Source organism: Phyllobates terribilis, unplaced genomic scaffold (genome assembly GCF_046119375.1).
Source record: "Phyllobates terribilis strain yellow unplaced genomic scaffold, ASM4611937v1 Scaffold_4__5_contigs__length_816908805, whole genome shotgun sequence".
Lineage (NCBI taxonomy): Eukaryota > Metazoa > Chordata > Amphibia > Anura > Dendrobatidae > Phyllobates > Phyllobates terribilis.
The window spans coordinates 415238759-415251584 of record NW_027362764.1 but is presented as its reverse complement, the minus strand read 5'-3'; the positions used below and the strand labels follow the sequence as shown (position 1 = coordinate 415251584).

Sequence of the window (12826 nt, the reverse complement as noted above, 5' to 3'; positions counted from 1 at the left end):
ATCCACCTTCCATCACACACTAGCAGATTCCATAATGAGCTAAGAGAAAGGTCAGGCTGAGATTCCTGCCAGGGTCCATCTAATTACTGTATTAATGAGTCAATCTGAAAAGACAGGGGGACCTTTACTAATGGCATGAAAGCCTAGACCCCGACCTCCTGGCTGCGGCTCATTAGGGGTCTCTAGAACCAGTAGAAATCCGGAAACACGTTTGAAATGATTTTATTTTACAATAGTTCCACACTATAACTCTTTATTTTTTTTTTCCACTGTTATATTTCGTCAGTTATCCAACACAGATCACATCGAACACAAATGAGGTCTAAAGTTTGAGTCACAGCGGACCACAGCTCCACATAAAGACAAATCTTCAATGTTGTGTTGACCTGCCAGGAAAAGAGACAAAGATAAACAGCACAGCAAACATGTGCCTGCAATGCACTGCTTGCCTATTAAATATTAAAGGCTTCATGTACATTTACATAAACTGAGCAGCAGTGACTAGGACTTCCACTGTTGCTTTTTGGCGCTGCTGTCAATGGAAGAAGCCGAAAAACCATGCGTCTAGGATGGACAATGAAGCAATCTCAGACTCCTCTCTACAGTGACCTGAAGATGTTCGATCATCAGTCTTGAAGCATGACGGGTACACGACATTCTGTGCCACGCACGTTTTCTTCCTCCATGTCTTCCAGTGTAAACACTTCTGAACATAAATAAATTAAGTCTTTTTGTCAATCACATTCTTAAACTGAAGCCGAAGTAGAAAAAGACAGATGGATGATGTATGATGTACAGCACTGAGGAGATGGCATGGTGATTTTTTTTTTCTTATATATATATTTAATTTTTCTCTTGGTGAGGTGGTTTTCTTTCGCCTGTCTTGAAGTCTATTTATCACGGTGATATACGTCAACCATCAGATACTGGCGGAGTAACCCAACCGTATTTCTCATGGGTCTTCACCAAACTCTTAAATGTTGCTTCTGCCTCTTTACGGCTAAAGGCTTTTTTAGATTTTCCAGCTTTTCTGCAGATACGACCCTAGAAGGAATAAAAATATGGAACCCCATCAATAACCTTCAAACAATATGATCCACGATGCTAAATATTTATCAGGATATTGGGATTAGGCATCTGTATGAGTTAATTTATTATAATAAAAACACAGGAGTAATTTCAAGCATAATTAAAAAAAAAAAGTGTGACAATGAAATGATCTACATAATCTTAGCTTAACCAAATGCTCTTGGAATATATTAAATTATACTTCTAATTAAAGTAAGCTTTACTACACGGAATCAGTAGAAGTAATTTAGGATTTTGAGTTGGTTTAAAGTATGTAACTCCTACAACCCAAATCTATAATGGCATCATACAAATGCATAATTCATAAGGAAGACCCTCCTTATTCCTCACCCCTACTTAGAGATAACTGTCACATCAAATGTGATTTTGGTTGGAGAAATGAAGCTATGTCTAGTAAAGATGAATCCTTATTGTAAATTAGCACCCATCTCTATCATTCTTCCACGAGCAAATGTGATGCAAATTATTTTCCTGCTACTTTCTTTGGAATATCATTAACATGTTCTATTCAAGCTATGCTATCATATGAACAGCTCATGTTGTGATCGTGTCCCAATCCCCACCCCTCAAGTTTAAATAATAAAAAAAACAACAACAGTATGTAATGGAAATGCAGTTCTTACAGCGTACATGTCATTTCAGCTAACTTTTAAGATTGTGGGATTACATGAGGAACAGCACTACTTCTGGGTTTTAAATACATGATTATGTGATTTGCAGTGTCCTGGGCTCGCTTTACTGCTGGTTCTCTAACCTCTTTGTAGTGCTCTGAGTGACGGCTGTAGAATCCAATCAGGCGACTGGGACCTCTAGAAATACTCCACAGGCGCTGCCCCCGAGGTACATGCGGCACAACACAATGGAAATTAGGCTTGATTCTATGGATCATGTAACCACCATGATCATGTACATAGCTATGCTTCAACTGCTCTGCCTATCACCTTTATTGCGCAAACTTGCTGTAATAAAACAAAAGTGCCGGGATCTGCTGATTAATCTAATGAAAGAGGTGGCTCTCTTTCTGGTACATAAAATCAAGTTAAAGATGACAACTGCACTACTGCTTTGTCCTAGTAAACAGGGCTGTGGAGTTGGTAAGCCAAACCTCCGACTCCTCAATTTCCATGACACCAACTCCACGACTCCCTCATACATGGCTCGTGTTTAAGTGATAAATTTACTGTAGCACAGATTCATCTCAGCTAAAAGTCTAGACCCTTAGATCAGGAATAGGACATTTCATAACTTTTCCAAATTCTTCTGAAAAAATATTCCCCACAAACTGCATTGAACTACTGTACCCAATTTATTATATATTTTAGGAGTCGGTCCGTTTTATACCGACTCCAACTCCGACTCCACCAAAATGGACACCAACTCCGACTCCACGAGTCTGACTCCACAGCCCTGCTTATAATAAGGATCCATTCACACATTTAATGGTACACACATTGGCCCTGATTCATCGAAGCAATTTCACCAGATATCTGGCATGAATTGCTTTGAAAAGTCGCTAAATTTGGCACAATTTGTAGGTGAGGAAAAATATTTGCGACTTTTGGTGTTTTCACACCTTTTTCTCCCAGCTCTCCCTAAATGCGGGACTCTTGAGGAGGGACAGTGGCGTGGTGCCACAGCATGCCTAATACATGAGGAGCTGTGGCGTACTTTACACCAGGAAGTTTACGCCACTCACTATCTGGGGTAAGATTTCTCAAGTGGCACATGGAGGCACATATCACTCGTCACATGCGCTAGATTCATTTTTTAGGAGAGGTGAGGACATGAAAACTTCCACAGACTTCATTACAAAAATGACCAGAAAGTGAGAAATCAGTATTCTTGGTTCCTGTAATTAGTTTAGTCCGATTATACCAACAAAGCACTTTACCATTACCTTGCGGCTTATAGCCATTTCAGATGAAATAAGACTAAATAGCAGCTCGACCTACTGTAAAAGTTTCAAGTACTCTTTAAAGAGAACTGCTAACATTGTCCATGCAGTTTGATCCGTGGAGAGCATGGTATAGAGAAGGAGAAGCGGAGCACAATGATATACGGCTTTGTGGGAAAATCTTCAGTATAACTTGTGTTTTATTCATTGAAATCCCTGGTGTTTGTATGCATAAGAGTCCAGTGGGCGGTCCTACTCCGTGATTTGTAGATTGTAAGCTTGCGAGCAGGGACTTCACTCCTAATGTAACTGTTTAAACTGTCTCAACTTGTATTGAATTTACTGTCTGTACATGTCCCCGCTTAATTGTAAAGTGCCACGGAATATGTTGGCGTTATATAAATAAAAATTATTATTATTATTATTATTATTGACAGCTATCTCCACATGCACAGTCATACATGGAAGACTGCCAATCATTGAATAAGACCACTCACTAGACTCATTCATACAAACATCAGGGATTTTAATGAATAAAAAGCAAGGTTTTCTGCAACTTTTTTTCACAACAACGTATCACTTCACAATCTAATCAAGTCCTCCTGCTTTTTAACATCCAGCCTGCAAATCAGATATAATTTTTAACATAATTGGTTCCCATTACAGGGAATCTGTCAACAAGTTTCTTACTTTTTAATCTAAGAGCAGCATGATTTACGGTCTGAGACCCCTATTCCAGTGATGTGTCACTTAATAGGCGGTGTGCTGCTGTTTCAATAAAATCACTGCCTTATCAGCAGAAAATTAACAGGACTAGGTGTCTCATGCCTCTTAAGCCCCCGTCTCACATAGCGAGATCGCTAGCGAGATCGCTGCTGTGTCACGGTTTTGGTGACGCAACAGCGACCTCACCAGCGATGTCGCTATGTGTGACACTTTGCAGCGATCAGGCCCCTGCTGTGAGGTCGCTGATCGCTGCAAAGTGTCCTGGACCATTTTTTGGTCGTTGCCCTCCCGCTGGTCAGCACACATCGCTGTGTGTGACCAGCGGGAGCAGCGATTAGGCTGGTAACCATGATAAACATCGGGTTACTAGGGGCACACGCGCACCTAGTAACCCGTTGTTTATCATGGGTACGAGCCTGCTAAAGTGAGCGGTAACCTCCCGCTCACTGTAGCAGAGTGGTAACCATGGTAAACAACGGGTTACTAGGTGTGCATGTGCCCCTAGTAACCCGATGTTTACCATGGTTACCAGCCTGCTCCTGCTTCAGCAGCAGGCTGGTAACCAGGAGCAGGACGTCGTGGAAAGATTCTTTCCACGATGTCGCTGCTCCCCTGATCGTTGGTGAGCCTGCCTGTTTGACAGCTCACCAGCGACCACATAGCGACGCAGCAACGATCCCTGACAGGTCATATCGTTGTAGGGATCGTTGCAGCGTCGCTAAGTGTGACGGGGCCTTTAGTCAACTGCTGGGTGTAACCCTGCCCCCACCACTGATTAGCAGCTTTCTATCAATATACAGAGTACTCAGAAAGCAGCCAATCAGTGGTGTGGGCGGGTTATACAGAGCTCAGCATTTGAGCACAGCTAGATCTGCAGCAGAATACTGTGATTGTATCAAAAATGTCAGCATGGAGACCAGCAAGTGACACATCGCTAATGGCTGGATCTCAGCCCCTACATCATGGTGCTTTCAGATTAATTAGGAAAAACCTGCTAACAGAATCCCTTAAGAAATGCTTGCAGTTTAATGAGAGAAGTGCATTACTAATGATATTAAGTCACGGTTCAGTACAAGTTCTTTAACGCATTAGTGTGATGTATCTTTAATTGATGCCTCATATATTTTACTATCCTACTTCTGACTTCATTGTTTTATCGTGGGTGCTAAATAGAAAACTATCCCATTTACAAAGTGGAATGAGGCCATGGATGTAATTCCTGCTGGTATCACTCTTACTTCTAACAGGTTCCAAGCTTTTAATCTATTTTTAGTAGCAAATAAAGACAAAGAATGCTCACAGCAGCCTGACTATTTAAAGAGATTATTGCACTGAGCGATGGCAAACGTGTGGGTGGCAGTGACCTGAGACTTTCTTATGATTAGGAAAAATCTAACTGTACATTTCCAAAAAACAATCTATTATTTGGTTGTTATCGGAACTAATGTTATAACATGGTTAGTAAATATGTAGCCAATTTATATTAATGCGTCAGGAAAAGCAGAATATTTTTATAATATACAGTAGTTCTAAGCCACAGTTAAAGGGATTGTCCTGAATAGTGAACAAAAAGTGATTGATTCCAGCAGTCATATGTCAATATTAGAATGCTATTGCTAGATCAGTAAGTAGAGATGCCCATAAGATGGCTATCACATCCGAGCCAAACTAAGAATGTGAACTATCCCAAATATGGGTATTACAGTACCTGTCAAACATTAATGACTGGCACTCCTTGTTTTTAAACGGGTTGTCCACTATTAGACAAGTCCAGCTTAATCAGTTTAGGGCCTCATTTAAAAATAAAAACAATAGATACTAACCTCCTGCAGTTGCGCCATCCAGTAATGTTGACACTACTATTCTCGGCAGGTTAGGTCACACTGTTGTGTCACGGATCTGCAGTGGCGCCATCCAGCAATGTTGACACTACTATTCTCGGCAGGTTAGGTCACACTGTTGTGTCACGGATCTGCAGTGGCGCCATCCAGTAATGTTGACACTACTATTCTCGGCAGGTTAGGTCACACTGTTGTGTCACGGATCTGCAGTGGCGCCATCCAGCAATGTTGACACTACTATTCTCGGCAGGTTAGGTCACACTGTTGTGTCACGGATCTGCAGTGGCGCCATCCAGCAATGTTGACACTACTATTCTCGGCAGGTTAGGTCACACTGTTGTGTCATGGATCTGCAGTGGCGCCATCCAGCAATGTTGACACTACTATTCTCGGCAGGTTAGGTCACACTGTTGTGTCACGGATCTGCAGTGGCGCCATCCAGTAATGTTGACACTACTATTCTCGGCAGGTTAGGTCACACTGTTGTGTCACGGATCTGCAGTGGCGCCATCCAGCAATGTTGACACTACTATTCTCGGAAGGTTAGGTCACACTGTTGTGTCACGGATCTGCAGTGGTGCCATCCAGCAATGTTGACACTACTATTCTTGGCAGGTTAGGTTACACTGTTGTGTCACGGATCTGCAGTGGCGCCATCCAGCAATGTTGACACTACTATTCTCGGCAGGTTAGGTCACACTGTTGTGTCACGGATCTGCAGTGGCGCCATCCAGCAATGTTGACACTACTATTCTCGGCAGGTTAGGTCACACTGTTGTGTCACGGATCTGCAGTGGCGCCATCCAGCAATGTTGACACTACTATTCTCGACAGGTTAGGTCACACTGTTGTGTCATGGATCTGCAGTGGCGCCATCCAGTAATGTTGACACTACTATTCTCGGCAGGTTAGGTCACACTGTTGTGTCACGGATCTGCAGTGGCGCCATCCAGCAATGTTGACACTACTATTTTTGGCAGGTTAGGTCACACTGTTGTGTCACGGATCTGCAGTGGCGCCATCCAGCAATGTTGACACTACTATTCTCGACAGGTTAGGTCACACTGTTGTGTCATGGATCTGCAGTGGCGCCATCCAGTAATGTTGACACTACTATTCTCGGCAGGTTAGGTCACACTGTTGTGTCACGGATCTGCAGTGGCGCCATCCAGCAATGTTGACACTACTATTTTTGGCAGGTTAGGTCACACTGTTGTGTCACGGATCTGCTGTAGCCAATAATCAGCCACCGATTGGCCATAGCTCATCAATATTACGTCTGCAGCTAACCACTGGTGCCAGCAGTCCCATAACACAACAATGTCAGATGACCCACCGACATAGCTAGAATGGCATACCTCTGCAATTGTGGAGTTTATATATATTTTTTTTAATTGGGGCCTGAAGTGATGAAGTGATCCATTAGTGGACAACCTCTTTAATGCATGCACTGTTGTCTATAGCTGCATTTATGCTATTTGTTATAATAGTGTACTGTTCACTTTAATTGTACATGACTTTGCAGTTTTACACACATAAGTGGCACTGAGATAGATAACAAGAATTTCCTTAATTTCATATGCAAACACCACAGAGGATTCTAGTTAATGTGATCAGATAAATGATATATAGTCTAAAGGCCACTGGTTAGAGCTGTATGAGTAGAAGCAGCTCTGAGCTGAGAGTATTTTAATCTGAGATGCTGAAATTTATAAGAGCAGCAGTCAAGTCTGAAAGCCTTGAGGCCTAAATTCCCTCAGCTGAGCCTGTATACTCTCTGCAAAGGGGGACCACTAGAATGCCCAAGAGAGGAGACCGCTAGAATGCCCACAGGGAGCTGTCCTATATTTTAAGCGGATGAAGCAACAATTGCAGTGGAAGGAGTAAGTGTAGACCTGAACACTAAGGAGGTAGATACGAAGCCTAAGGCCTGCCCTCGGGAGAAAACTGTACTATACACCAACATCTAATGAATCTGATACACATGGCCAGTAAATGTGATTTTGGCTTAAACTACTGCGTCTCTCCTTTTCTTCTAGATGCTTTTTTAACATATTGGGGTACACCACACTGCAGCAACACCAGGGGATGTAGTACAGAGTGGTGTCACCTACACATTTCTATTTTCCATTATGTTGTCGGTTACGTAAAATATAGAAGGAACGGCCACCACCTAAGTAAAGTATCGCCCCTTGCCCATTACTTTCATATCTGTACACCACAAATACTTATACAATATATGTGTGATGCTGAGCCACTACTCACGGATAAGCCGTGAGGCAGGGTAGTCAAGAGGTCCAGGGTCAGATACCACAAGAGCTCGTCATAAAAAGAGGAGTGAGACAAAGGTATAGTCAGGTCACAGTCCGGGGTCAGAATTCCAAGAAAGTAGCAGATCAAGACAAAAGGGGTTAGGCAAAAGAGTAGCCAACGGCAAAATCAAGGTTGGGCAACAAAGATCAGAATACAGGAACAGGAGCACACAGCAAATGCACACCACTTGAGCTAAGTTACAACTAGCAGTAATTGGAGGCAGAGCGCAAGCTAAATAGCCAGAAAATCATTCCGAACAGGAGACACATGGAGGAAACCCCGCATGCCCTGGCCCTGATTGGACAGGTGGACTGTCATTCAACAACACTGACAGCTCAGCATGCCCAAGCCTCCAATTGCCATCACTATACTGACAGCTCAGCTTGCCCTTGACTGGACCTGGACGGCGGAACTGTCACTCACTGCATCCAGACACAGCGATAGGAGGAATCGTGACAATATGTAAACATAATGTTTTGTAAAATAAGTTCCCATAAATAGTAGTAGATATGTAGGGCAAGACAGTAGAAACATAGATTTTTTTTACATAGACACATGCTCAAGATAAAAGAGTTTGTTATTTCTAGATAGAATCCCTCAGCTTTCTGGTAAAATAGGTCAGTGTGAATTACAGTTGAAGGTTATTCATATATGTCAAAACGCTCATACAAAAGGTTGGTATTAAACAGGGTCTCAGTTGGGAGGATAATGTCTCACACAATTTCCTGTTTCACTGACTGAATAATAATAGATTCTACACAATGGAGATAAAAATCAAGGCCGAAAATCAATCATTGAGAAAACATCTCCACTTGTCATTGTGTGTTCCGAGGCCTTTTATTGATGATGGTGTTAATTGTCTTCAGCCCAGCAGGGTTCCATTAGGTGTGAATGCTGTATTCCAAGGCCACTATCAGCAACACAACAATACCTGAATGTCTAACTAGAAGAGAAGTAGCAGAGAATGCCTCCCTGCTTCACCTACAGAATGAGTGACCTTGATCTGCTTTACTGCGCAGATGTAATGAAGTGAAGCTTAGCGTCCTGCTGAAATCAGTGTGTGTCTGTTAATAATAGTTTTAGATAAAGCTACAAACATTATAAAGAGGGCAGTTATCGCAATAAGTGGTCAGCACAGAAAAAGAGACCTGTCAAATCTCTACCTGGAACTGCTCCAGAGACATCGGATTCTGTCACCATGCACCATTGTATTCACTCGGTGGGTGTTGGTGATTGAAGACACGAAATGGCCAATATATTTGGAAGGTGGAAGTGCTGTCCAACCAGGTATACTGGTATGGCTGGGACTTCTAGTGCACCCACAAAGACAAAATGGGTGTGTGCGCTGTCTGGCAGCTCAGTAGATGTAATGTTCAATAGGGCAGTACCACACATTATTTAAACTCCCAGCATACTACTGCTGGGAGTAGCCAGTTGTTGTGCTTGGCTTGCCCACTACTCTGCTGCTATTCTTCTTTTGTGTTCATCCTATTCTCGACCCTGCTTGTGACCCTGGCTATATCTGCTTCTGTGGTCACACTGACCTGACTTTAGCTTATCTGATTTTGCTTTCAACTTATCTCCTGGAATCCAAACCTGGCTATTCCTCTGACTATGGTATCTTCTGATTCTGTTCTTAACTGCCCTAGCTAGTTCAACTATTCTTGCCTCAAACTCTCTCCTCTGGCCAGCAGCTACTCAGTGGATGCAACCTAGAGGCTCTGCTGTAAGTTCAGATCCCTGCATAGGGGTTAAAGTGTAAAGGCTAAGGTTCCACTGGGAATCTGTTAGATGAGAGATCGCGCAAGGTCTCTCCAAGGTAGCCTTTTTGAATTAATGGCCTCAGACTTTAAATTGAACCTGACTGCTGATAGATGCTGCCTGAACCACGGACAGCATGTGTCTGACGCTGCCTGTATGATTTCAACTACATATGTTTAACTCTGAAATGCCGCAGCGAATAACATAATTTAATAGCCGCTGGGGACTAATCAGAGAGGTGGGTCCCTGGCGGCTTCTTCCCCCCTCCCACCACCCTAGATTGAAAGGTCTCTCCCTGTACACGTATGCAGGGAGAGACCTGTCACTTCAGGGCAGCTTGGGGGGATAAACCACCGGGGACTCGCCTGATCAACTATGATCCTGTATGGCTTGGTCCCTGACAGCTATTAAACTAGGTTTTTCCTTGAAATGCTGCAGCATTTCAGAGTGAAACATATATGGAGGAAATAATATATCCAGTGTCTGATACATATCGCCTGTTGATCGGGCAGAATGTATCAGCCGTGAGGTTTCCATTAAAAGACCATAATCATGCTTTTTCCTGGGCTAGAATACAATTTACTTAACATTAAAAATTGTTGACAGCCACTAACATATATGTACAACTATTCAGCAGGATATAACACTTAAATAATCCAAATGCTCCAAAAATTACAAACAAAAGGGAATGTATGCTTATGGGAAAAAAGGTATTCTCAATGTTTTCAAGTCAATCTAAATACTGGGTCAGAAATGGTGGCATAACCATGAGCCATACAGACACTATAGTTAGACATAGAGTACACGGCTATTTCTTGTGATTCTACCAGATTCTGGACTAGCTGAGCATGCATGTTCATAAGTTCCAGTCAAGACAAATCAGGCAGTTGTAAATCTCCCCTAGGAAAAAAGAAGAATGTAAAAATAAGAAGACTGTAAATGCTTTTGCAGAAAAGTTAGCTAAAGCAAAGCACCAATATTCCTTTAAAATAGGGATAACATTTAGGCTATGTGCCCACGATGCAGAAATGAAGCAGAAAATTTCTGCATCTCCTTGCCCGGAAAAACGCGTGCGGAATTTGACACGCATTTTTCGCGCGTTTTGCACATGCGGAATTGCCATGCGTTTTCTAATGCATTGTAGATGGCAATTCTGCATACGTAAACGCAAAATTAATGGACATGCTGTGGATTTTTGAGTGCATCAAAAACGCTGCGGAAAAATCCGCAGCATGGGCATTGAAAGTGCGGAATTCCACTCGGGACCATGGGGGAAGGATTACCAAGCGTTTCCCAAGCGTTTACGCTGCAAAAATTCCGCAGCATAAACGCTTGAAAAACGCATCGTGGGCATGGCCCTTAACATAGTGCCCACTATGCGTTTTTCAAGCATTTTTGCCGCGGAATTTCCGCAGCGAAAACGCTTAAAAAACGCTTGGTAATACGTGCCCCATGGTCCCCAATGATAATCCGCATGTGCTGTGCACATGCTGCGGAAATTTCCGCTGCGAATTATCATTGCGGAAAAATACGCAGCATGTCCATTAATTTTGCGGACATGCAGCGTAATCGCCGCCACTGACTTGCATTGGACTGCATGACATCTGCATCACTGCATCTGCACAAGCGGATATCACACGGTTCAATGTGCGGATGGTACCCAGGTCTGGAGAAGAGAAGACTCTCTTACAGACCTGGGTACCATAGAAACTGTAAAAAAAAGAATTTAAAATAAAAAATAAAGATTATACTTACCTTCTGATGTCCTCCTGGTGTTTTCTCCCCTCCGTCTGGTCTGCTGTATGGGTCGCGGTGTTGTGAAGGCCCTGCCATGATGTCATTGAGTCATTTGACCTGTCACATGACTCAATGACGTCACCGCAGGTCCTTCACACTACCGCGAGCCGCCCAAGACACCGGATGCAGCAGAGAAAACACCGGGAGGACATCGGAAGGTAAGTATAATCTTTATTTTTTACCATTCTTATTCTTTTTTTTTTTAACTAACTTGGTCACACTACTATAAATCCATGCCGGTTGCATGGATTTATATAGTGTGAACAAGTTGTCAAGCAGTTTTCCAAGTGATGCTAAAATCGCTTGGAAAAGCGCTTGATAACCCGCATGCAGAAATGCATGCAAAAACGCTTGACAAACGCTTCTACCTGGCGGAAAAACGCATGTAAAAACCGCATGCGTTTTTACTGCCAGGGAGAAGCGGAAAAAATATGCAGAAATGAAGCAGAAAATTTCTGCAGCGTTTCTGCATGTTCTTGGCAGTCAAAAACGCTTGCGGATGCTAAAATTGCTTGGAAAGCGCTTGACAACCCGCATGCGGAAATGCATGTGAAGAACGCTTCACATCCGCACGTCCCGGGCAGGAAAACGCATGTACAATCCACATGTACAATCCGCATGTGTTTTTTCTGCCAGGGAGATGCAGAAACGCTCAGGAAAAAATCCGGAGCATTTCTGCATCGTGGGCACTTTGCCTAAGTTATGGCTATGGGTATAGCTATAAGCTTTGATCACCATGTGTATATGTAATCAAAATGATCCATACCTTACCATACTTTATAGAAAGCAAATTACATATTTAGAATTAGATAATTGCACTGCAGACGGACAATAATATCCTTTATTTAGGCTCACCCCAGGTTTTAAAAAACAGACTAAAGCTGCACATATTCCTGCGGCATTAACTTCCGCTTAAAAATGCATGCAAAAACTGCTGGGTCTGCAACTGTAGGGCTAAGGTAAGCAGATGCCAGACAGCTATAGTCCCAATTATTTCTTTCTGGGTAGATTTTAAAATGCCCAATCCTTGTTCCTCCTGACAGCGGAAATAAGGGGACACGTGTTAAGCCTTCCACATTAGAGGGCTGCTCCACCGGCAGCTATCTTGGCTGTCTCTCCCATACATAAATGCACTTCATTGGCCGAGTTCTCTTGGGTTGTCTTTGAGAGAGTCACTGCCAGACATGTCTGGTGCAGTTTATCTCGGGGAGAACAAAAAGATAAGCAGTCCAGAATTGGACACACTGGATCCATAGACTTTCAGGTGAACCCGCTATTATCGGCAAGTTTGGCTGATATTAATCTAATGTGTATGGGGTGCTTTAAGTTACTGGTGGAAGTCATGGTCACCATAAACTATTATTGAATATTAATTGCCAGCTGACATGAAAAATATTAAAATTTG

The 12826-nt window shown here is 42.8% G+C and overlaps 1 protein-coding gene across 1 annotated transcript in view; it reads right to left on the bottom strand.

Moving 5' to 3' along the window:
• Positions 1–206: 206 nt before the first annotated feature.
• The window catches only part of UBE2QL1 (ubiquitin conjugating enzyme E2 QL1), a 72019-nt gene continuing 59399 nt past the window's right edge, over positions 207–12826 (bottom strand). Inside the window, exon 2 of the mRNA XM_073678613.1 lies at positions 207–1044. Within this exon, the coding sequence (XP_073534714.1) occupies positions 913–1044 (132 nt within the window). The 3' untranslated portion in view covers positions 207–912. The remainder of the gene's footprint in view (positions 1045–12826) is intronic.